The 25,850-nt window shown below is 33.1% G+C and overlaps 1 protein-coding gene across 5 annotated transcripts; it reads right to left on the bottom strand.

The window, feature by feature from the left end:
* Positions 1-910: 910 nt before the first annotated feature.
* LOC105217885 (sodium/potassium-transporting ATPase subunit beta-2) lies at positions 911-24,177 on the bottom strand. Of its 5 annotated transcripts, none has more exons than XM_029043807.2 (7): positions 24,026-24,177; positions 23,582-23,859; positions 5,175-5,315; positions 4,995-5,114; positions 4,622-4,914; positions 4,374-4,542; positions 911-2,767 (listed from the first exon to the last, which is right to left on the bottom strand). In XM_029043807.2, the coding sequence occupies exons 2-7, from the start codon at positions 23,724-23,726 to the stop codon at positions 2,664-2,666; spliced, it is 972 nt and encodes a 323-aa protein (XP_028899640.1). In that variant the 5' UTR covers positions 23,727-23,859; positions 24,026-24,177; the 3' UTR covers positions 911-2,663. The 5 variants fall into 5 exon arrangements, with proteins under 5 accessions (XP_028899640.1, XP_011191420.1, XP_054082786.1 ...); XM_011193118.3 differs by having other exon boundaries at positions 23,953-24,084; XM_054226811.1 differs by lacking the exons at positions 23,582-23,859; positions 24,026-24,177 and adding exons at positions 11,812-12,191; positions 16,886-17,036.
* Positions 24,178-25,850: the final 1,673 nt, after the last annotated feature.

The following is a 25,850-nucleotide window of genomic DNA, read 5'->3' as shown; positions in this document are numbered from 1 at the left end:
ATTTGTAATAAGATTTATAATTTTAATGTGTGGATGTGAAGTATAGATAAATGCTTGTAGCCTTGATTTTTTTGTGACTATCTGAAGTAGATACCTTTGTTGTTGTTGTTGGCCTTCAATTGTTTTATTCGTTTTCTTTACAATTTTTCCTTAATTATTTATAACTGTTTAACTTACAATACTTGCTTGTCAATTAGTTACTTCAATTATTATTATTTGTTGTTGTTGTGGTTTTTTATTTGGATTGAACTACTTGTACATTGCTAGGTGTATACTTATTTACCGCTAACTTGTCTGTTGCGCTCTCTTGGTTGTTGTTTGTGTTGGGTTGGCTTGTTGTACGGCCTGTGTGGCGGTTGTTCGTTTTATATAGCATTATTGTTGTTTTTTTTTATTTTAAAACTAAGCAAATTAATTATTCGTTTACAAAAGCAAAATTATGACGCGCTGACATTACAGTTATCTAGGTATTCATATATTTATATTTTTTCTCGTGAGTGTTTTCAGAAGAACTCTCTCGATTTACAAGCTTTTCTTAGAAGAAAAATGTGTTTACGGACATTGAAAAATATTTCATTCAACAAAGAAAATATTATTTTAAATTCATTTTGTTAATTTATAAGCAAAGTTTAAGCCTTGTGATAAAGCTATATTTATTTTTTAGGAATCTATTTCACGACTTTGTATCTCAAACATCCCTTGAAATTTTTTTTTTAATTGTCAGCTGATTATTGGGATCTTGAGAATATTTGTAAAAATATTTCGTAATTCCGACATTTTTCAAAATTTGAATCTCATTTTTTTTTACTGAAAATTTTAGTAAGAGTAAATTTTAAATTTAAAGCCTATTTTTAGGCGCAATAACCACATTTTCAAAATAAATTCGGGATTCCAACTTGTTTTCCAAATTTTAAATTCGTCTCTTTTTATTACTGAATATTTTATAAAATTCATATTTAAAATTTTCAGCCTATTTTGAAGAGCCTGATCACTTATGAAATTCATATCGGGATCCCGAAATTTTTCATAGCATTTTATTTTGAAAATTATCGCTCTACCGTATGTGAATGGTCCGTTCTTTGCACTATGAATCAAAATATAAAATTTAGAATCTATCTTCAGGAGTACGACCACAATTACAAATTCATATCGAGATCCCAAAAATTTTCAAAGCCGAAATGGTCCATTCTTTACATTGAGAATCAAAATTTAAAACTTTGAATATTTCTCCAAGAGTACGACTACAATTTTAAATTCATTCTGGGATCTCGAAATATTTAAAGACCAAAATCTCGTCGCTTTTTATCACTGAAAACTTAAAATGAAAAATATTAAATTTTTAGCATAATTTTAGCAGTAAGACCTCAGTTAAAAATTCATATCGAGATCCCGAAATTTAAAAGGAAAAATATTACATTTTTAGCATAATTTTAGGAGCAAGACCTCAGTTAAAAATTCATATCGAGATCCCGAAATTGTGTATAGAATTTTATTTAGAAAATTATCGCTGCCAAATAGTTTATACGTGAGTCCCAAGTGCATTATACTCATCTAAGTAGTGCAGAAAATTAATTTCGAGATCCCGAGGCAAAAAATCGGATCAGCTTATTTTTGTAAATATTAAAAATGTCCAAAACGATATATTTAAACACGCCAATTTTAACATATTCAGCACTTTCATAATTTTCACTTAGCAATTCCCTTAAAATTTCCTGACAAATGAAATATTTTTCTCGCATGTAAATCGTCAATATATTTAGCATACTTTTATGCGTGGCGAAATTATGAATGGCAGTTAACTTAAAATACAATACAAGAATATGCAACCTTTTTGTGGGTGTGTGTCTTGAAATATACTTTGGCTGTGCATTTGGATGAGTGGTCTCCATTAAAGTATCTACTTTCAGAACAGTAATGCCTTGTAAGTTTGTATTAATTTTCTGTATGTATATATTTGCCAGTTACATATCTATATATACGATTAGGACTGTACGTTTTGTCTAAAAGAGGAAAAAGATTGTCAAATATTTGCACAGTTGTTGTTATTCTCACATTTGTGGCATATAAACACTTCTGTGTATATACCTATGTATATTTGTATGTTTGTAGTGGTTCTAAAACTGTTTGCAAAGTGTACTAAAATACATACATTTGGTATTATTTAATGATTATTTTACTATAATTCGTTCACTTTTTGCTTTTCAACTTACACATAGTTACATATTTATATATATATTATCTGCTTAAAAGCTAAACAACGACATCATACAAACTAATAGAAATGAAATTTTTAAATTAAATTAAATTAAATGAACAAAAAAGATTAGCAAGCAATTTACATAACTATAGAACCCAACAAATTGTCTCGTATTGCTTTATACTAAATGGTACATAGTTGTGTTGTATGTAGGTCTGTCTGTATACATATGTGGGATTGTTGTAGTGCTAATCGTTCGACTGCATAGCTCCTTGGTATATAATAAATTTGTGTTGATTTAAATTTTCTCTTTTTGTATGTAGGTTTTGTATGTTTGTATCTGTGTGTATACAATATAGCTGAAAAATCTATGCTGCTCGTGTTATGGCATTCATTCAAATTGCCGGCGCGCCGCTTTAATGTTTTAGTTGTTATTGTAAATATCAAACATTTTCCCCACACTCTGTTAATCGATCAGCAACTCGAAGTGCACGGAGCCAAGTCGCTCCTTGCGATCGTGTAAAATGTTGCGTGCCCAAGCTTTGCATTCGATATTGATGATGATGCCACCTGGAAAATGGTAATTGATATTAGTTTGTGGTAAGAAATTGCCATTTTAAAAGCTTAGAGTAATTTTACATTTATCTAAAATGTATAAAAGATAATTAGGAGTCTATAAAATGTATTTACTAATAAAAATATAGTAAAATAGCCATTCACTGCCATTTGGTCGGCAGTAGAAGCTTTGGAGATGGACTGTGATCTACTTGAATGAAAAAGCATCTTAGTATTCACTTGACACTAGTCCACCTTTCGTCTAAAGTTAGGTTCGGTTGGGTTGATCTCCACAACTGCAGACAGTCTAACTTAGATAGCTTCGACTGCCCTCTATGGCATCCAACTATTCCTAATGGATCGCCAAGACCCTCATGGTTCGTAAAAGTGCAAGATCAAGGTTTCTATTGCAAAGTTCTTAAGTCTTCTAATGACGTCACTTCGCTGGTTTCACAGAAGGTGTGCCTATCGAGTCGTTTTAACCTTGGTCTGGCGAATCCTGGACATTAAAGGAGGAGGTGCTTTGATGATTCCTCTTTGTCTTCCTCCAAGCAGCTTTGGCAACTTGTGTCTGCCTCGACTCGGCCTAATTTCTCTGTATGTTTACGTACTGAACAATGACCAGTGAGCACACTAATGATTGCAACGAGATGATCTAAATTTCATCTGTCGAAAATAATATCAGCTCAACCAATATTATATTATTTAGAAAATTATAAGGGTCCGATCCAATGTAATATAACGAAATATACCATTGATTCTACACGATCTTTTTAACCTTTGTGAAGTATTTTCGCTAAATATTGTATATATAGATATTTGTCTCTATAGATTTCAATTCTTTTCATCTATTTTTCGACTATTTTCAACCTCCAGTCTATTATTCCAATAATGTATTTTCCACCAATCGATAAAATCTAGCTCTTACATATTATTATCAACAGCACGTATAAAGTACAATGTACATTCTGGTTTCTCTTCACATAAAACCTCTGAGAAGCTTTCAGTTTGTTTTCCTAATAGCTAGCACAGTTCTAAGAGAAGTTTTTTATTATAGAATTCCAATATGAGTTCCACGTTAAGAGCTTTTTAGAAAGAGCTTTTGACATAACCTTAAATTATATCGTGACTAAGTTTTAGTTCTAGAGTCTTATTCAGTTTTCAGAAGCTCTAATAAGTATTATCATAGCTTTAAGGATTTAAAATCGTCAACAGATCTAGACATTAAAGTTTAAATAGGGTCTGTTTTCTGGTTTACAGACACTGAAGTATAAAATTGCTTTAAAGGATAAATAAATTTGAACCAGATGTTTTCATGAATACATCTGTCGAGATCAGTACTTCGAAACATCGTTCCCATAATTGGTCGCAAAGTTTTGATACAATTTTTTTTCTTTAGTCATGCTTTGTGACATAATTCTTCAAAGTCCTCCTTATTTTGATGAAGTTAGGATTATTTAAACTCCTCATTGCCTGAGCGAACTCGTTGAGTAGCTTTTTTGCAAAGTTAGTGTTTCACTCTCCAAATCACTATCGATTTATAAAGAAATATGGAGTTCTCGAATCCAAGTAATACAATTCAAGCTGTAAATAACATATCTCTATAATATTCAACACATACGCTTCGGCCGCTCGAAGTGCACAGCTACGAGTGGACTAAGATAACCCTCGGAATTCTGATAAGGATAGAAGTAGCCGGGGAAGCCACGAATTGGCAAGTAGTTGACCGGACCGACGTTCTCTTGATCAGCAGGATTCTCGCCTTCGCATGAGACCCAAATTGTGTTTAACTAAAATAAGAAAAAAAAAAACAAAAGTTAGTTCAGTAATTTCTAGTACTATAAAAATAAATATGTAAAGTGCTTATACCTTGTGCCTTTGCTTCTCTTCAATTTCACCAATATAAGTTTTCAAACTGGTTGGCATATTCTCGGGCAAGTCGCTGGAGCTATTATAATACTCCGGTTCCCAACCAAAAATTTTATTCAATTTCAAGAAAACACATGGTGAACTCTTGTGATAGCTGTAATTGTTTTCCTTGGTGCATGGATCCCATGTTTTAATATCGACATCGCAAACTTGTCCCTTTGGTGGCGGTTGATTGTAATCACAATTGTAGATGTTCTGACCACGACCCGGTGTTAGGCCAGGCACTTTGTAGACTGCAAATCAACAAGATTTAATAACGGTTATTTTAATAATTATTAAAGTTAATATTTTAAAGTGGTAACTGCATACAAACCTGCCAAGAACTCATCCAACGAGTCCGTCCAGTGTTTGTAGTTCTCATGTTGCGTACCCTTGTACCAAATCAATGTGCTCTCAACATTGTCCGATGGTGGCAGTGGACGGAAACCAAGACCTAGAATGTATTATTTATTTTAGACACTCATTTAAGTTTAATTATAATGTGTTAATTTACCTGGATTTGTGCCAATTATGGATTTATGCAATGTCCACTTGGGTATACGTGGATCCAGTGTTTGAAAGAACACCCACATGCAAATGGCCACCAACGCGGCCAATACACCATAGAAAGCTGTGTAGAAAATACCGATCTTTGCTGTAATAGAGAGTAGAAAATAAATAAATAATTAGTTTACTATTTATTGTTGGTATTTCAAATGTAATGAGCGTCAATAAAAATCGCTAAAACCTCATAAAACGCACGCTAAAGCCCCTTCTGCTCAAATGTGGCACTAAAACTAATGATCTTCTCGATCATTTGTGTTTAACAAGCGTTCACAAATTGCCTCTATTTAATTATCAACACTGCGTTTGTCATACATGACGTCTCTTACTTTTATTTATTTTTTATTTCAGCGGCACATAATTGCTCGTTGCTACTGTTCCATTGTTCACAAAAGGCTGGGCATTAATCAATGAATTGTATGAAGTCGATAGGGTTAAATGAATGATTCATTAAAACTGAGTCTGAGCATTGCAATAATCATAATTACATTACGCTGTGACACTCTTGAGTTCCAACTGATCTACGCGATCTTTAAATGTGACTAATTTAATAGAAGGCTTATTGCTTGTTAAGCTGAGTTGAATGAAGTGAATATGAATAATGTGGAAGTGAAATGAAAGAGCTTTGGGTACTTAGATTGCAAAAAATATCTTGAGAGAGTGCACATACAAATGAGAGCACAATCTACTAATAAGACTTGTAAGAAAAGTCAGATGAATCTTATAGACTAAGAAGAAAATATGGACATAAAAAGGCAAATATATTCTAACTATTTTCGAATATGCTTAGACATATGAGAATAGTACAAGAATAGTTAGGCTAGGTTAAAGAATATATAAAGATCTATGGAGATCTAATATGAATGAGAATTAAAGTATATTTTTTCCAGTTTTTTAGTCAGAGTTTAGTACAAGAAAAGTTAGGACTTAGCTAAAGTTAAGAAAACTAAATTCGGTATATACTCATAAAGACAGTATATACGGCATATACTTCCAAGACAGTTTGTATTCGCGACATTTACTGTTAGTTTGGACTCACTTGGCAGCTAAATATGATACATGTATAATGGAAATGACTTTTGAATTAAATGGTTTCTCCGATCCATTTCCAAAAACTTAATTATCATAATCAGTTCTGTTGAAAAGAAAAGAGAAGAGAGATAATTGTTCTAATATCTATAGAGAGAGGTCTAACCTACGTTGCACATCAACTAGGACAGCTTTTTTCTTATTTCGTGTCCATTGTCAAAGTTAATGGAACTGTGCGGACGGGCTTAACGAAGAGACATAAAGAATAATATGGACTTGTCTGTTGAAAAGAGAATGGAGACAATTTTTTGTAGTATAATAACTGGACTAAGAGATACACTCGAGATTTTAGAGAACTTTTTTCTTTTTTTCTTTTCTCTCTCTACTTATTCACATTTTCATATAAAGCTAGGAGCAGTACATGGATTCAATTTTTTAACTCTAAATGCATTTTTGGGTAAAGGGGTATTTAAAAATTTATATTGAATGTTTAAATCGGTATTTTGGATGTTTTTTTAACACTCATTCACAAAAAGATTAAAAAGGCTACTCAAAATTAATAATCTATAATATCCAATATATAGTATAAACTCTTAATATTAGAGGGCCTCTCAGAGAGGGTGATGAGTGGCTTACCCTATAAAGTAAGTGAGACACATTTATTTAAATACAAAGTATGAAATAATATAATGAAATAAATTTGCTGCTGGGTCATTTGAAGAGCGCCATCCATAAATAACACACGTCGTGTTAAATGACTCAAACTGTTGATGCATATTTCTCACTCACTTCTACTCATATGTAGTACACACTCACTCACATTTGAGTTGCAGCGGTGATAAATCACTCAGCATGTAAGAAATTTACTGCAAAACATTACTCAAATACTACTACTCCGGTATGCGGTCGAAATTGTAATAAACAAAACTGAATCGTACACAACTTAACCTCAATGAAAGCGATTCAGGCCAACAGCACAACAACGCCAACGACAGTTGTCGTCTCCGTCTAACCGGCATTGCAAGTGACGCATGCTGAAATATGACAAAAACAGAAATTGTGTTAAATTTGAAATGGAAAAAGGAAGGAGCACTTGCACTTTGTATGAATTGTGCAGTGAGCAGGAAGTGAGCGTTGAAGCTACGAATGCACCAAACACAACTTGGACGCAACGTTTGCGCTTGGCTTACTATTTCTGTGCTATTGACCGCAGGAGGTAGTGGAGATGCAGAGAAAAACAGACTCACACATATACTCTCAAAAGACAGAAATGTTAACTGAATTGGAAACCAGTGCAGACCAAGCAACCACTGTGCACCGTTACGAAGCAGTTAGTTTAGGTGTTGGCTCAAACTATATATACACACACACATACACTCATAATCACACCATTTTATTACGCTATTGATATAAACAAAAATGCCTGTATTTCGACACAGGTAAACAAACAAACGAAAATTGGTATGAGGCGAAAGGCATTTCTGGTGGAATGAGTAAACGTGAGTAAATGCCATCAAAGCGACATTAGCGCGTAAACAAATACTTGTGATAATAAATAATTGAATGAAAGGAAAATACACAAAGTTTACTTTGACAGTTGTCCGCACTTTGAGTACTGTTTACATTGCGCGACGTTTGACATTTACACGCAAAGTTGCTTAGGTGCGCAGACAGCCATATGCCTCAATATATATTTTTGTACAACGGCAGGTGTATGGCAGACTCACTTTTGCTGGCATTTGAGCGCCAAAATGTGCAAGTTGCAAGTGCATAAAGATAAATATGAAAAATTAAAGAATCACCAACATCTCTGTTGCATGCTTTCGTTCATCTCACGGTTCAAAATGCTCTCGCTTTGCCTGCTGCAGCAGCTCTGTGCTCAGTGCATCGTTTCTCATTGGTTTTTTTCGCTTTCTAAACACATCTGTGGCAGATATTTATGGCTTTTATTTTACGGTATTTTTAGCTGATGCCAGGAAGTGTAGAGCGTACAAGAAATAAATATCGAAGCAATGTCTGACTGCTTCAAATTCAATAGAATACTCGATTTTTAATGATTAGGAAAATATAAAATAATTAAATTCGAATGAAAAGAAAAAATTCTCTCTCGGAAAACAATTTTTATCCCGTTATCTCAATCACAAAACAAAATTTTCGATATGAAAAATTTTCTGAAACCTCTCTTCCTACCTATAAAGATGATTTTCTCAGGAAAATAATATTTTGTATTACGAAATATTATAGAATTTTAAAAAATATTCTAAAAATTTACTCGAAGAAAAATCATATAATTAATAATTAATTAATTAAATAATTAATAAAAAACCAAACCACATCGATTAATATGCAGATCCCTGATTATTTCCTTAGAAATATTGGCTAATATATTGAAATTCTTACTCCAATCTGAAAACTCAATATTGAAATATCAAAGAGATCTTAAATATGAAACGGGAATTGTATGGATGTTAATTTTAAAACCTTAAAATACATCCCTCATAGTATAGACCCTATAATAGAGACATTTAAATATAATATTATTTCTTGCTTTCATTCTAAAAACACTATGCAACAATTTAAAGTTCTTGACGAGTTGAGTTGAGTTGGACTAAAAGTTCTGCATCCGTAGTTGGAAGACTTTTTACTCATAATTTTTTGAAAATTTTTGTAATCATCAAACATGATGTTTTTCAGTTCCAATCACACTATGTATGATAATTTAGAATTTTTAAACCCATTTGCATTTTCAAGACAGTTTGCTCCTAGTGATCTTTACAGTGAGACATACTCTTAAAATATAAGGTAGCTCCGAAAACTTCATTTAAAAGAAGATATACCGGAAGCAAGTGCATCAGTAATGTCCACATAATTCTACAAAAATTTCGTAAAAACGAGTAATTTCTGCAGTTTTGAAGTTCAAAATAGTCATAGATTTATAAAACTAAGAGAAATGTTGCAAAGAGAATTCTAAATAATGTAATTGTAATAGAACCATATATAGATTTCCGTTTATCTTTCGATAAAACATTTAGATGAACTTTGTTGGGGTGTAGTAGTCGAATTCGGCCTCCATATGTTACCCTACTTGATCTACTCTCTCTCTGCTTGAAGTACTTAGAATTTCATAACTCGCTTGAATACTTACATATATAGTATATATTTCTATATTTGTACTGTGAAATACAGCATTTTTCTGCAGAAACAATTAGTTCTAACTAATTAAGGCAGTTTATAATGAAATGCACGTGCCGGCTTGTAGTACACGCACACACATATATACATCTAATATATTATTACTAATAAAAAAAAACTATTTACAACAATAACAATGCTCATTATTTACACGATCACGAGCAAAATTTTATGCAAATTTTAATATTTCTATTAACCAATTGGCAAAGCTTTTAAGCTGCAATAATTATCTTCACTTTCTTTGGTTTTTATGCCAATTTTCACAATCTTACATGTAGGTACATATTCTATATCTATCATCTATATTTAAAGTATTCTAATATTTTTGGCATTTTATTTAGCAATTAATGATCATTTGATGTCACGCTGTTAATAAAGATTACATCATTTCATATAGCCGCCGCGGCAAAAGTGTAATGAACATGATTTTGTTCATCTGTGTAGTTCAAGGTGAAAATTTCGTGAATATATGTATTTATTTTTAACCAAATATGGTTTCTTTAATATACTGACGCAAATGAAAATTATGTAAAAGCTTTGACTAATTGGGAAATTTTACGTTTCTCGTAATTTTACAACAAAGCTAAAGGTTTGCAAATGTTTTGTGAAATAATTTTGTGGAAGTGAGCTTTATATTTTCAAATCAGATATTAAAAAATATGCATTAATTTGTTCTTAAATGTCTTCTCAAGATATTACATCAGGTTGTTTCTGACTCAAGACAATACTTTTCGAATAAGTTTCATTTGGATTAATAAATCTATCAGTTTTGTCATATTAATATATTCGATATAACCAATATCGTATTTAGTATAATATATGATAACTGTAAGCGAAATCAACTATATGAAAATAGTCTGTTCAGGCGAAGTTTAAAAACTCTATATAAGTCAGCAATACTAAGTATTATTGGAGTCTATACTTGGTCATTCGTATAAATACTTAAATTGTATTCTATATCTAAAACCGATCGAAATGGCTGGATTATAATATTATCCTTTCTAGGCTCGTTTTCGAAAACTTTTTATTCTAGCAAATGGTCCAAAACTGATGGTATGTATATATAATATATATGATATATATGAAGAACGCCCTCTCTGAGAACATTTCAACATATAATCTTGAAAGTATAGGATGCTTTGAGATTCTTAATTAGAATACCAAAAAAAACCAAAATCTGAAAATCTTTTTGACTTGGTAAAATAAACCCGATGTGTTTGAGAACGATTATAAAAGTAAAAGTGTTTGTTCTTATTTACTTTTCTTTGAGAAATTGATTCTAGACAAGCAATTGACAATTGTTTCTAAATCGATTTTTAAAATATTTGTGAATCTAAAAATCAGTTTTACTTTAGTAAATCGGTAGTTTTTGAAAAAGATTATGATAGCATGGCTATCCTAACTAAGTGATAACCTCAATCACCGTAAATATCTTATAAGTATAATTTATTTTAGTTTTGTAAATATGCTTTAAGGGGTTATATACAGTTAGAATTATCAAAAAATCGATTTTTTTATTTCATTTTCTTAATGTACATATATTTAAGAATACACACAGAAATCGTTCCGGTGAATATTTTCAAAGTTACAAGCAAATGAAAAATTTTAGAAGGCGTTTCAGAGTGCTTGGAAGTACAAGGTCCAAACTTTAAACGCGTTTTTCTCAAAATGGTATTTTCAAAGTCGGTGACCAACATTACTCGAAAACGGCTAGACCGATTAGTCTCAAATTTTAACACGACCTTCTTAAATATATTTTTTAGTAATTGATCGAAGATTTTTTCTCTCCGATAAATATTTTTTTTTTTTATAAACAATTTAAGGCCGAAATTTCCGTGAAAAATCGATTTTTTTTTTTTGAGAAACCGCCATTTTGTCAAAAAATTTTATTTTGCTTATTCCTTCGATTAATTACTAGATTTAACATTATTTTAACGAAATCTGTTTGGTTTTTTAATTTCGGATGATCCAGTTCCGAGATATAGTGGTCACCGCAAAACGTCTTTTTTGAGAGGAGATCCTGGTGATCAGCTGTAGCTCTTTTTCAAATAAATATTTTTTACTAGTACCTAAGTCTTAAAAGATACCATAATATGTGTTTAAGTTTTTGGATCAATAAATTCAAAAGTTTTCTCAGAAAAAATTCTGGAAAATTCACTTATTTTCGGCCGTCTAACTGTATATAACCCCTTAAAGGTATAATCATTCGTCATTCAATCTTCATTTGATCGATTGTGGGATTTTTTTAACAACCCTACGACCAGTTGTTATTATGTTCCATATTATATATTTTATAACAATTCTATAAATGAAGACCTACGTCTCTAGTAGGTTCCTATTTTGTCGTTTTTCTTTTGAAAACTTACCCCACGAGGCGCGATCACGTCCCATTACAGTACCCTCCTCTGAATTGTACAGAAATTTGCTCATTTTGAAGGGCTCTGCTTTACGTTCGTGGAAATCTATATCCATATTGGACATTTCCATAGGCTGTGGCTTAGACATTTTGAATTGCTGAATTTGTTATTTAACGCTGATTTGAAACTCTTTAGACTAAACAAAACACTTTTTGGAATTGCGAGCTTGCAGGTCGTCTTTAGTGATGTCTTAGCAACTTTTCACAAACACAGAGACACTTTTTCAGAATTTCTATTATTTTCAGTATTATATATGTGTTTATATTTACTTTTCCGCACAAGAGTTCGTTTTATTTATAAATCCAATGACTTATGCAAGTCTGCGTCTCCTATTGCAGTAAATGAAGAACATAAATAATGAAGTAAGAGGAAAAAAATAGATTATCACAAATATTCCATTGCATTAGCTTTTAATATTTCCGCGATGGCTGTTGGTTCGACCGAAGGCTACACACACTAGGAAGCTGAATAGTCAGCTAATGGTCTTCAGAGTCTTAACGCGAGGCGCTTGTAAACTTTGACAACAACAATAACACACGACAAAATGCTTTTTCACACTTTTTCCTTTTGTAATATCACACTTATACATATGTATTTATATTTACATCTGCACATATGTATGTGTATGAGCGCTGTCTACCGAACTTGCCGCACCGTCGTGTATACGCACCGCTACTACCGAACTGGGCTTCTGGCGCGATTTTCGGAATTATTAGCGGCGTACCACTGATGTCGACCGTTGGCAATCGTCGGTATAGAAATAATTCTTCTGTGAAAGTGAGCGTGATGTACACTGCGTCCAAGGCGTATGCCTTGGTGTGGTTTTGAATATTTTTGGCCGTGAATTTGCTTAACAATTGCACTTTTGAAAACCACATTGAACGTGTGCACTTCGAAAAATGCAAGCAACAGTGGCGAACAGACGCTGCCGAAAATGAAAAAAAAAAAACGAATACAATACGCGGCGTGTGTTGTAAGTTGTTGTTGGGGTGTTAAGGAAATAGTGTGGTGGTATAAATATTTAGCGTTTTCATAGTTTGGCAACGGTACTGTGTACTCAGTGAAAATGTTGGAAATGTTTTTTGGGTTTTTAGTTTTACTTTTGTTTTAGGGGTATTCATTTACTGAAATATTTTACTTTTGATTTCAAATATTTTTTTTTTACATATGTACGTACATACATATTATAAATATAAATATTTTTATTTTAGTAAAATTATTTTTCACTAAAATTATAATAAATTTTTTTTTATTGAAGAAGAATACATTTTTGAACTTTATTGACTTTTGACCTTCTAGGCACTAAATTTTTTTTTTAATTTTTTATTTCATATCAAAATTATTTGTATCATTAAATATTTATTTTTTTTATTCTATTTTATTAAATATAAATTTGTAGTTTTCATATATTATATTGTTTATATAATAAATTTTTATTTTATCATACTTTGGCATTTTTAAAAATTATCATCTATATTAAAAAAAATTGTTTTAAAAATATTTAATTAATTTTTAATGTTTTTGTAATTATTAATATATACGAAATTATTAATTATTATTATTTATTGTATTTAAATTTAATTAAATGAAATACTCTTTGATGTATTTTTTACTGTTATCATTAAAAGTTTGGCTTTTTTTGTTCGATTTGTATTTTATTTTATATTATATACATAGATATGTATTTAGGCCTGTATCTTATTCTGATTAATTAATTTTTTATCTTTATAATTATGTAAATTTTAAGTATTTGTACTAGAGATTTTTTATTAGCAAATTAATATATTAGGTCTACAACTTTGCTTCTGCCGTTTTCCAATAGATGTCTCTAGGGTCAAGCACTGGTCGATTAAATCGATTTAATCGTTTTATATCGATCTTGGACATTTGTGTCAACATTAACCCATTTGCATCCCAAACTTATTCTCAACTGAAAATGTTACTTTTTGAGCCGAATTCTCGACATTTGCGGGAAATTTTGCTTTTCTTTTTTAATTCCAAGAAAAGTGCGGCTGAGGCTCATCGAATGCTTTCGGATACGTACGGTGAGGCTGTCCTAAGTGAAAGAACATGTCGTGAATGGTTCCAACGTTTTAAGAATGGTGATTATGAAGTCGAAGACCGTCACGGTGGTGGAAGGGAGAAGATTTTCGAAGATGCAAGTGAAACCATCACAAGAGATCGATACCGAACGCAATTGATGCGTTCGAGCCGAGCACTAAAAGAAAAACGACCACAGTACGAGGAAAGACACGATAAAGTCATTCTCCTGCATGACAATGCTCGGCCTCACGTCGCAAAGGTGGTCAAAAAATATGGGAGATCTTACCCCCGCCGTATTCTCCAGACGTTACTCCATCTGACTACCATTTTTTCGATCTATGGCACACGGTCTAGCTTACGAGCACTTCAGTTCTTATGGAGAAGTCAAAAATTGGATTCATACTTGGATCGACTCGAAAGATGAGGATTTCTTTCGTCACGGAATACGCATGCTGCCAGATAGATTGTCAAAAGTAGTAGCTAGCGACGGCCAATATTTTGAATAACATTTTTGTAACCGTTTTATAAAGTAAAGCCTTAAATTTACAAAAAAACGCCGGAAGCAAAGTTGTAGACCTATAATTAATAGAGTTACTAATTTTTCATTAATAAAAATAAAAAAATAATTTTTTCTCGTTTAACATTATTTAATATAAATTAATTGAATATTATTTTACATATATTTTACGTTACTCAATACTTTTTTTTAAATTATTTTGAATAATTAAGTTATTTTAATTGCTAAAATAAAATTATTTTACATTTTCTAATTACTTAAATAAATTTTTATATTTTTATATTCTCAATTACACTGTCCAACAGCATTTTTGGAAAAGAATAGCGACCCTATAATTTTGAAAGGGTATGTTGAGTAGATCATATTTGTAGAACAAACTTATGGTCCAGCACGTCTGAGTTTTTTTTACAGTGGGTCAGTACCGCCTTTGTACCAGGTCAAAAGACCACTTTCGCAAGTAGTACATACAGTTCTTGGTATCCAAGCTTCACATAAAAATCGTGTTCCAAAGCAAAGAAAATATGGTTCTTCAATTGTAGGGAATATCTTTCTTCTGCTTTGAAGGTGCGTAAAATGTCCACAAATAAAACAAAACCAATCTCTTAATTTGCAAACAGAATCCGCCATGCTTATTTAAGCTTTAATTCTTTTTTATATTAATTTTAGTAAAAATCACACCCGATATGTACTGCTTAGTAAGTCAATTATGCTTAATTTTATCACATCCGATTTGTAAGTCAAAGCTGACACGCGAGAACTCAGTGTTTGGCCCGGACGAACTTGACGACATTTTCACCTACTTTGTTATGTTGGCGTGTAATTTTGTCAATTAATTGTAAAGAGCTGAAATTTTCTGAAATTTTCCGCCAAACATTTTCGTAGAATATTTTAATCCTTAAATGTCCTTTTTTAAAGGATATTTTTTGATTTTCTCGAAAAAAGGGTCAAATTGACCCATAAAGAAACCAGTTAAAGTGGCAAGATCTTCCACAAAAATAATCCTCATACAATTCCACAATACAACTCTGACCATAAGAATTCTATCAGACATTAACTTACAACATTTTTTTCATATAGTATAATACTCCCTTCGACCAAAAAATGAAAACTTTGACTCACTGTAAAAAAACTCAGACGTGCTGGACCATAAGTTTGTTTTACAAAAATGATCTACTCAACATACCCTTTCAGAATTATGGGGTCGCTATTCGGTTCCATTCAAAAAGTCTTCATTTGTTGGACAGTGTTATCAGTTGACTTGAAATATGTTTTTTATGAAACTGGTTTCAAAATTTTTTTAAATTAATTTTTTTCTTATTATTATTATTTTCTTTGTATTATAATATATATATCATATTGATAAATCTATTATTATATTTTACTGTTAAAAATAAAAATTCGTAAATGAGTTATTTTTGATTATTATATTTTTTAATATTTTAAAAAAGTTTTGCATTTTATTGTACTTTTTAGTTTTTTATCCAGACAAAAAATGTATTTTGTCTAAATAATTTTAATATTTTATTAATGCGATTTTATGCCTTTTTTTGATTCAATGATAGGTTAAAATTTAATTGTTTTTATTTTTTTATATTTTGTTCATGGTTCATGCCTTATTAAATTTAATCATACATACATACATATATGCATATAAAGATTTATATATTTATATACCACTACTTTTTTATTATTATTTTCCTGTATTTTTTGGAGTATTTTTTCGTCATTTTTTCATGCCTCTCCCCATTTTTTCCCACTATATATGATTAACATTCATTATTTTTAAAAATTTCGTTTGTTGACATTCCTATGTATAGACAGCATTTTTTTTCTTTAGAATTTAATATTAAACAATTTCTATGCGAATTGCCAAATATTATCACGTTTAACGGGCGTTATCACAACTTGCGCTCAGTGTTAGTTAGTCATGCTCTTTGTAGACAAATAACAAGTCATTTGTCTCAAGCCCAAACTAGCGAAGTTTATACATAAGTAAGTGGCTTCAAGACAACGGCGAGAGCGCGCACCAAATGTTACAACCACACCTTTTTTTCTTTGAAGTTTTCAATTCACGTTCGAACGAACAAATGAGGTTTTGGGTGTGTGTAAGTGAGCTACCACTGCTAGGTTGGCTAGCTGATTTTTAAGTTGAATCACAGAGCACAGAGATAAAAAAAAACATAGAAATTGCTTGAATGGCGGATGTTTTCTTGGAATTTTAATTATTTATTTTTATTTTACAAAACAGTTGTTATTATTTGTCGATTTTATTGCATTTTTCACATATTTTTTGTATTTCGAACTGATGAATCAACACACTACCGTTCGTTTTCGCACCAATTCAACTCACTAAGCCAACTCTCCCGCAAGGTAAAAGACACACTGAAAAACGTGTCGTCGTCCACAACTCACTAAGGCGGCAAAGCAGTCGAACAAGCAGCTGCTCTGCGTTGTATTTCTTACTTTTTTGTTTTTGTATTATTTAGCTATTGAATTGATGACGAATGTTGAACGGAAACACGCTTAGAGTGTAGCTTGCGTGCGCGTCTCAAAACAAATGCTCAACTGTGACTGAAACTTGTCTCTACTATTGACTGTACGCCAACTGTATGCGAGCAGAGACTGTGGCATGACAGAGACTCAGAACACGTTAAAAACGGCGACCAAACAACCAGTCAACCTAACCAACAAGCCCAGTCACTAGCAAACAATCAACGAACGAACCAACCAAGCGATCAACAAAACTCAAAAACACGCTCAGACGGCTTGAGCGCTCGCATTTGAGTGCGAATTGTGTTGAACTAACGCGGCGGGGACCCACCCTTTCGATTGTGTTTAGCGATGTTGGCGCTAAAAGTGCGCGCTCAGTAGTATGAGAGCGGTTTCGCATTTGTTTTGGTTTGCCGCGGCAATAACTTCAAATTTATTTTGTGTTTTATACGAAATTTTTTTATTATTTATTTTTCGAATAAATTTTGTGGTGCCAGCAAGCTTAATAATATTATGCTTATGCATATTTGTTGTACACATAGCTACAGGAATTTGAAAATAGCACAATTATAGGCAGTAAATGAAGCGTAGATATTTTTGTATGTATTTACCATGAAGCTGAGTAACAGTAGTCAGTCAGTCAGCTCGCTAAATATTTCTGTACTCAAGTATGTCTGTATGTATGTTTGTTTGTATGTGTAAGACCTAACATCTTCATTTCGCATACAAGCAAAAATCAGAGCAACAACAAGAAAAGCATAAAAATAAATATTGTACCATAACATGAAGCTACTCAAAGAAGTGGGACACCTCATACATATAAACATACATACAAATATAAATATGTATGTATATGCAAGCACATGGCCGGGTCACTTGCTTGCCCGCCTGTCTGTCGGCCTCTCAACCACCCACTCACTCTATTTATGCTGGCGACAAACTGCTGTTGTTGCCTCAGTTCAACTCAACATTTTAGTGCTTGACTCCACTTGGCGTCTTCGAGCTACTACAAACATATAAATACGAACATTCATACAAAAGTATAGATATATGAGTCTTTAGTAATGGTTTTTGTTCCAGTCAGCATCGCATTGACCCCAATTTGACGATGAACATGCTAACAGCAGCACTAACACAGAGACAAATGCATATATATATATACATAAACAGATATATGTATGTATGTATGTCTTCTTCTTCTTATGCTTCTGTGCCAAAATAACTCTACAACAACAGCGGAAAAAATAAAGAAATAAAAAACGTAAAAAATAAAGTGTCATCGACAGCAACAATTTCGCTTGCGGTGTTTGTTGCATTCGCTGAGCAGTCAGCTTTTTGTCGGCGCCACTGCAGACGTAGAAGTTATGTTGCAGTCATTCGCAAATTTTTACGCTACGAAATGGTTTACTAATACATTGATACATCTTATATGCACACAATGATCTATATGTCGGAGTTATATTTGTAGTTGCTAATTACATATACACGTTTATTTACTAGGGTGAGTTGCTTCGGTTTCTTAATTTCGTTGTTTTTTTGGTGAAACTCTAATGTGTTGCGAAGTTTCTTCTACTATATAGTGGTGTGCATTCTAAAACCTCAAGCTAAAAATAGTTTTAAAAAGTAAATATTATTATCCAGGTCTCATAACATTAAGGGAGGGCCGTTGAGTTTACTTTCTTTGGTGGTAACTTCTTATTGGAAATATTAAATTTGTTGGATTTCCTGTGATTCTCAATTTTCCAGTAGGGATTCACATTTAATCGCTATGTCATTTATATTACGCTGAGATGATTATAAGCATTTATTGGGCTTATTGGGCTTATTGTACTTAGCACCACACGGAGAGCTGAGTGTGTTTTACAAATTCCAATACTATCTTAAATTGAGTGTATTTCTATATTCTAAGCTTTCTTGGATTCACATAGATTATTGATTGTTTTGGAGTCCTGAGGAAGTGCCCAATCGAACAAACAAGTGCTATAAATCAAATATGCCGACATGTACGAACCCTCTTTTTCATTTCAATAAAATTTTGTGATAAGAAAGCATAGCCTAAACCTTAGACCACAAGATTAGAATACATATTGAGATTGCACAGCGACCTAAGGTCTATTGTGCCCTCTCCAGTTATCACAGTAAACCATCTAACACCGTCACGTTAAGAAACCTTAACAGCTGATGGATGCGATACTACTTCTTTGGGGATATAGAGCCCCAATTGTCTGACCTCTTTTCTTCGCGTTCACCAGGCAGTCAAGGAGTAATTGCTCAGGTGTATTCGCTACCAGATCGCAGAATCGGCAAAGATCCGACGAGTATATTTCCAGTTTGTGCAGATTACACCGTTGTCTGCAGTGGCCATTATAGAGTGCCACTAGTCTCAGCTTGTTACTGGAGAGCACAATTAATTGTTTGAATCTTTTCAGATTGTAACTTCTTTAGGTGCAAGGAAGTGAACTTTAAACTATATTTGATGCAGTCACAAGTATTAATACAATAATTTGCTGTAATGTAAACGAATTTAATATTGACACTCTTATAAGTTTTGCTCTCAATTTTCACATATGTAGTAAATCGAAGAACTAGTGTTCTCTCCGTTTAATACTCAAGTTAAAATAGTAAGTTAAAGTAAGTTAAAGTTAATAACTTAAAATAGTTCCCATTCAATATTATGCACTTATGTCAGAGCTTCTTCCAATTGTCGAAGCACTTCTAAAACTCGATTTTTGGGATAACCTTTGGCTCTTTCGGCCATTTTTCGTATGATTGTAAAACCTTAAGTTTTTGGAAATAGGAAACAGTCACATAGAGTCATGTCTAGCGAATATGTAGGCTGGGATATAGTTACAGTATTCCTATTGGACAAGAACTCACGGAAACCAATGAATCCATAATAGTTTTGCAAATTTAGTCTCTGTTTAGAACGATTTTCAAATACATCGCACACACCCTAGTACCAATATTTGATATACGTATCTCACACATCCATTGCCGCTACTTGAGTACTTGGTTTAATGCAACAAAATATGTCAAATCGCGGAACAGCGCGCAAAATGCTCTCTTCATGCCTTCCACTTAAGTGCTACAAGCGAAAAACCAACGAGTCATTTATGGTGGATGATCATTTCCATAAAGAACAATAAAGAAGAGGCATAACAATGAATCAACAATTAAACACACATACACACACACAACACAACACAACATTACCTCTATGCATGTGTACCTGTGTACCTGATGGCTTTGGCAAATTTTACGCGCCCATTCTTTATTGCTTTATAACTCAATCTGTTCCTTCAAATGCGCTCATTCGTTGCGCTACTCCAGCGTTTCTGCTCAAATTTGAGTTTCTTCCTGTTTTACTAACATACATACATATGTACATATGAGTGCATTGCTTTTTCCTGTTATTAAGGGTTGCATAGTGTACAGCATGTCTGTGACCGTTGCTCCGGGTAAAATCTTCCACGCACACAGTCACTTGCTGTAGTAAACCACCACTACGCTTGCATGAAGACTGCAGACTGGTGTGTATCAGCGAAACCATAACACAGTTATGCAGTTCAGGTGTGCGGGGAGTGTTGCTAAACATATCCGAAATATGTACCAATATACTTGTCTACTTGCAGCGCTTATAGTATACACATAGTTCAATGCACTTAACTGTGCGTATTTTATGCACCACTGTATGTGCACTGTGAAAAATTATTTGCTGACGTTGCAAAATGAGTTGCAGTTTGTGCGAAAAGTATGATTTTCGAAATTTTATACATTTGCATAGATTGTATGAATCAATAATTGAGGTATTGAAATTCAAATTCGTAGGTTTCTGTTGTACTATAAAATACTCTACTCTCCTACTACAAAGATATCAATGAAATTTTTTATTCCTTTGGCCAACACCGATGGCACCACGGGCACGCTTGCTGAAGTCCAGACGCTGAACTCAATTTTCGACGGTTTTCAAGCATAAATCGGCCGATACTGTTGCAATTTAACGTTCGATATTCGTACGAAGTTCATCAATCGTCGTTGGCTTGTCGATATAGACCATAGAATTGATGTAGCCCCACAGGGAATAGTATAACGGTGTCAAATCGCACGACCGAAGCGGTCAATTGACTGGTCCATTTCGTGAGACAAACTTGGTTTTCAATAAATCGATTCTGACCTTCGCTGTGTGGCTTGTGGCGCCGTTCTGTTGGAACTATATATTGTCCATGTCCATATCATCCAATTTGGGCCAAAATTATTATTATATCATCATATTATTATCACTGACCGGTAGCGATTCCCATTCACAGTAACGTGACGGTCTTGGTCATCTAGAAAGAAGTACGACCCAATGACGCCGCTGGCCCATAAACCGCACCAAACCGTAATTTTTTCGGGATGCAATGGTGACTCATGGAGTACTTGAGGATTGCTGCCCGACCAATAACACATATTTTGCTTATTGACGAAGCCATTCAGTCAGACCCTAAATTGAACGTAGCGCTCTTAAAGTTGAGGCCACTGACTCGAATTTCGGTAAATTAAATTTTAATAATCTCGACTCGTTGTTGGATCGTATATGTTTCCATGGCAAACCTTACTGAAGAGAAATGTCAAAAGAACAAGAAAAACTATAGCGTCGTTTGCTGTCCCTATCGGTCTACTTTTGAAAATCCCTCTATTACAGACCCACACTGAATGCTGACCAAGCTCCATATCTACGCCCATATCATAGTTTTCAATTCAAAATTATACTTTTTCTAAAAGCAATTAATTCAAGATATTTTTATGAGACATTTTTCTAACAGTTAAGTGGTATATGAAGGGAGAAGTTGTCAATGCGCGTGAAATGTTTGCTGTAAAGCTTACGTTCTCATGTAGTTACATTGGCTATGTTTGCCATTTGAGAGGGAAATGGGCTATTCCTAAAGAATAATAAAGCATTTGACATAATGCCTAATATTGGTTTGACAAGGGTACAACAATTTAGCGCTAAAAACTATCGACTCTCTTGGAATTGGGATTTAGAACCCACAGATGGTTCTTAAAACAGGGCGTTGAATTGGTTTCTTAGAACATGGAATTGGAATAGACCATGAAAATGGATTTGACATGGAAACCAATAAGAGACAGAATAATAGATAGAAAGACACTTAATCTATATATGTCTCTCTCTCTCTGGTTTCTATGTTAAATTCATTTTCCTGTTCTAACCGGAAGGAAAATTTATTTGTAACGAAGGGAAGCCTTTATTGTTCGTCTCAAAGTCAACTTAATACTTTTGAATGCCCCTATTGATGGGAACAAAATTTGTCAAATAAAATTGTACTTTGCTTGTTTATATCTTTCAATTTTTTGAGTTAATAAATTTGTTTAATAATGCTACTATAGTATTGACATTTCAAATACAATTTACATAAATATCAACTGTGCTAATATGATACGCATATTAGTTAGACACAATACCAAGTTTACGAATATCCATTCCATAATATCATAATCAACGACACACATATTTAGTCTGGAATTCTCAGACAAATTTTGCGACTTAGAAGCTTAAATATATAGGGTGTTCAATATGTAAAATTGTCAAAATTAAATTAGAGGGGAAATCTTGTAATTTGAAATGAAATTCTTTGAAAGGTTTTCAAAAATAACGGGAATTTCAATTTTACAATTTAACAATATTTTTTCATTCGTCATTAATGTTGTCACCTTATAATATAATAGTATTATGCACTTATGCCAGCGCTTCTTCCAATAGTCTAAACACTTCTCAATCCCGATTTTTTGCTTTTGGGTCTTTCAGCGGTTTCTCGAATGCTTGAAAAACGACGGTCCCTTAAGGTTCTCTATATTTTTCTGAAATAGAAAAAATTCACACGAAGTCATGTCTGACAAATCTAATCTGGAAGCTACATTATTGTTTTTGGACAAGATTTTACTAACAAGCAACAAATTGTGAGCTTTTGGGAATAAAAAATCGCTAAGCTCTGAAAAGCACGTCTCATCATATGGGATACTATAGACAAAGTAGCAATGAACAGTTGCAAATTTTTTCGTACTTCATATTTATATCAACATAATAAATTAATAAAATTAAAAAAAATATTTTAACAATTAGACTTTTGGACAATTGTAATTCCCCGTATTTTCTGAACACGCTTGTACAACGGACTGATCTTGAGTTGCATAAACTAAGATCGTCAAATTGAAAATCACAACAATAAATTAAAAAGCCCTTTAATATAAAAAATGTTTTCTGTGAATTTCTAAAAACTATATGAGTTGGTCTCGATACTATTCAGAAGAGATCTGCTACTATTTAGAACTACTCACTTACATTTGTCCTCTAGAGAATGCGTATCCTGTAGGGATGTTTAAGCAACCACATCCAGGTTAACAGCTTAAAATGCTAACGTTCTACTTCTGTAACTACCAGTGGCGTTTCTCTAAGGATAATAACATATTGAGACCCTTACCAACATTTAAAAATTCTTATTTTGTTTTCATCCGATTGTTTATTTTTTTACTTTGAGAGATTATTCAAAACATTTTTTAAGTTTCTAAGTTTTAAGGTTTTGTAGAGTTGTTTACTTTAGCTCATAAAAATAATTCAGGTTCTCAGTTAATATTTCTAGATCTTTCCATTAAATTATTTTAACTACTCACCCCAACTATCCACTGTACGGCCACAGTAGGTTTTTTCTTCAGGATCATAAATCACCTGTTTCCATGAACGCGATTTCGGGCGCTCTGGTGGACGTGAGTAGTAATGCTGGAAAGCATCGATCGATTCTTCAGCGGCTGTTGGCATACTGACGATTGTATCAAGTAGTTATCCTTGTTTCAAATGTAAACGCTGTGGTATATCCTTTAAGAACGTTTAAGGACAATCACGTTTCTCGTAACACTCACGCGATTTCTAATGCGATATATTTACTTGTATCCTGTAAGGATAACTCAATATAAAATCTAGATTTTTTAAAATCGTATTCACAGCCTAAAAATTACGTAAGTGTTTAGCATATGAAAGCACTTACAAATTAACACTGCCAATTGAAATCACAAAATAAAATCACATGAAACTGATTACCGTAACTCAAGACACTTTACCGTTCGTTTGCCGACATCCGCCACAGTCTCGCAAGTGCGTGTTTCTTAGGACTCCACGCTTAAACGAATGATCATAGCATCCCAGTCTGGATGCAAACTACAGCCTCAATCTATTGCATTCAACCAATCAAAAAAATAAATCTCTTGTTGCGCGGTGATTATGTGTGATTACCGCCACCGCTGACACCGGTGACACTTTGCGTTCGCTGCGTTGGCGTTGACTGTGCGCCATGAGCGGGAATTTGGAGCTGAAGGAATTATGGTGGGACGCCGAAGATCACTCAGCACTTCATTGACTTCTATGGCTGAATACGGTTGTAGGGCTGTGGGTCGACATAGACGCCATGGTCGTGCCGCAATCAGCGCTTAAATTCATAAATATATTATATACTACACTCACTTGTGTGAAAAATTATAGTTTTTTGTGTCTCGCTTCTACAAAAGTTAAAGTACCATTAAACTATATAAAATCCACAATTTGTATATCGCATTATATAAGTACATATGTATATCTGTGGGTAGCTTTGAAGGCAACCAATTTAGCTGTGGACTATATAATAGACTGTAGATCAACGCTAAACAGCACCTTAATTTTTAATATGTACTATATACAGATATTACTACATATATACCTATATTTTATAATATTAGAAGCGTGGACGCGTGTTCAACCTGACAGAATGCTATATATCAGTATAAAGACGAAGACACTTCTAAATCTATGTGAATTTTTTGCTTAATCAGAATGGATTCGATGTCATTTTTTGATTAATAAATCTTATTTCTGCCTTAGTTCACTGTATCAATGTTAGTTAGCTTGTTTGACGCTTACGTCAGCATCTTAAATTGTTCATCACTTAAATGGTTCCTGAGTTCAGTTTAAATAAACTGAATTTTTGAGTCTAAGACAGCCAATTTGAATATGAATATGATATATATTCGAAATCTATAATAATTCTAGGTTATACAAAAAATCTCTTCATTAATGGTCATTATTCCAAATTCTGACACAGATGTATAAATACCCTATAATATTAGATTGGCAAATATCCTATATATCTGGCAATCCTATACATCTTTGAAAGGTCTTCATATAAACTACAAAGCGACGTTATGCATGATTAGTTTGGATATTGCGTTCAACAGTTATATACGTGTAAACTTGGAGTCCTCTAACGTCGAAATTCGCGCTATTGTAAAGTTTTCCTTCGCTAAAGGCAAATCCGTTAGAGAAACGTCCCGTGAGATAAATGGTGTTTTGGGGGATGGTACTCTATCCCTTCGAACTGCGAAGGAATGGTTTCGACGATTCAGAGCGGAACGACAACATGGATAAGCCAGACGGCGGAAGACCTGTCACGTCGAATACCGATCAAATCATGGAAAACATCGAGTTAGACCAGCATGTGGCATCTCGTGACCACCATATAGTCCGGACATAGCGCCAAGTGATTACCACCTGTTCCTGTCCATGGCGAACGCCCTTGGTGGTGTAAAGTTGAACTCAAAAGAGGCTTGTGAAAACTGGCTGTTCGAGTTCTTCGTAAATAAGGAAGCTTCTACGAGGGGGGTATTATGAAGTTGTCGTCTAGATGGAAACAGATTATCGAACGAAACGGCGCATATTTGAACTAAATCCCATCACTGTAACACTTTTTATAAAGCATAGAATAAAGAGCAAAAAAGCGGAAGATATTTGCCAACCTAATACAAAGAAAATTTTATTTACATTTTTTGATTGAAGCGAAAATTATACAGCCTTGAGACATAAAAAAATCAAAAAACCATGACAGTTAAAAATAATATCATCACTACTTCTTAAGCC

The sequence above is a fragment of the Zeugodacus cucurbitae genome, chromosome 3, assembly GCF_028554725.1.
Source record: "Zeugodacus cucurbitae isolate PBARC_wt_2022May chromosome 3, idZeuCucr1.2, whole genome shotgun sequence".
Classification (NCBI taxonomy): Eukaryota; Metazoa; Arthropoda; class Insecta; order Diptera; family Tephritidae; genus Zeugodacus; species Zeugodacus cucurbitae.
The sequence above is the reverse complement of the archived record's forward strand: the minus strand, read 5'-3'. Positions and strand labels throughout refer to the sequence as shown.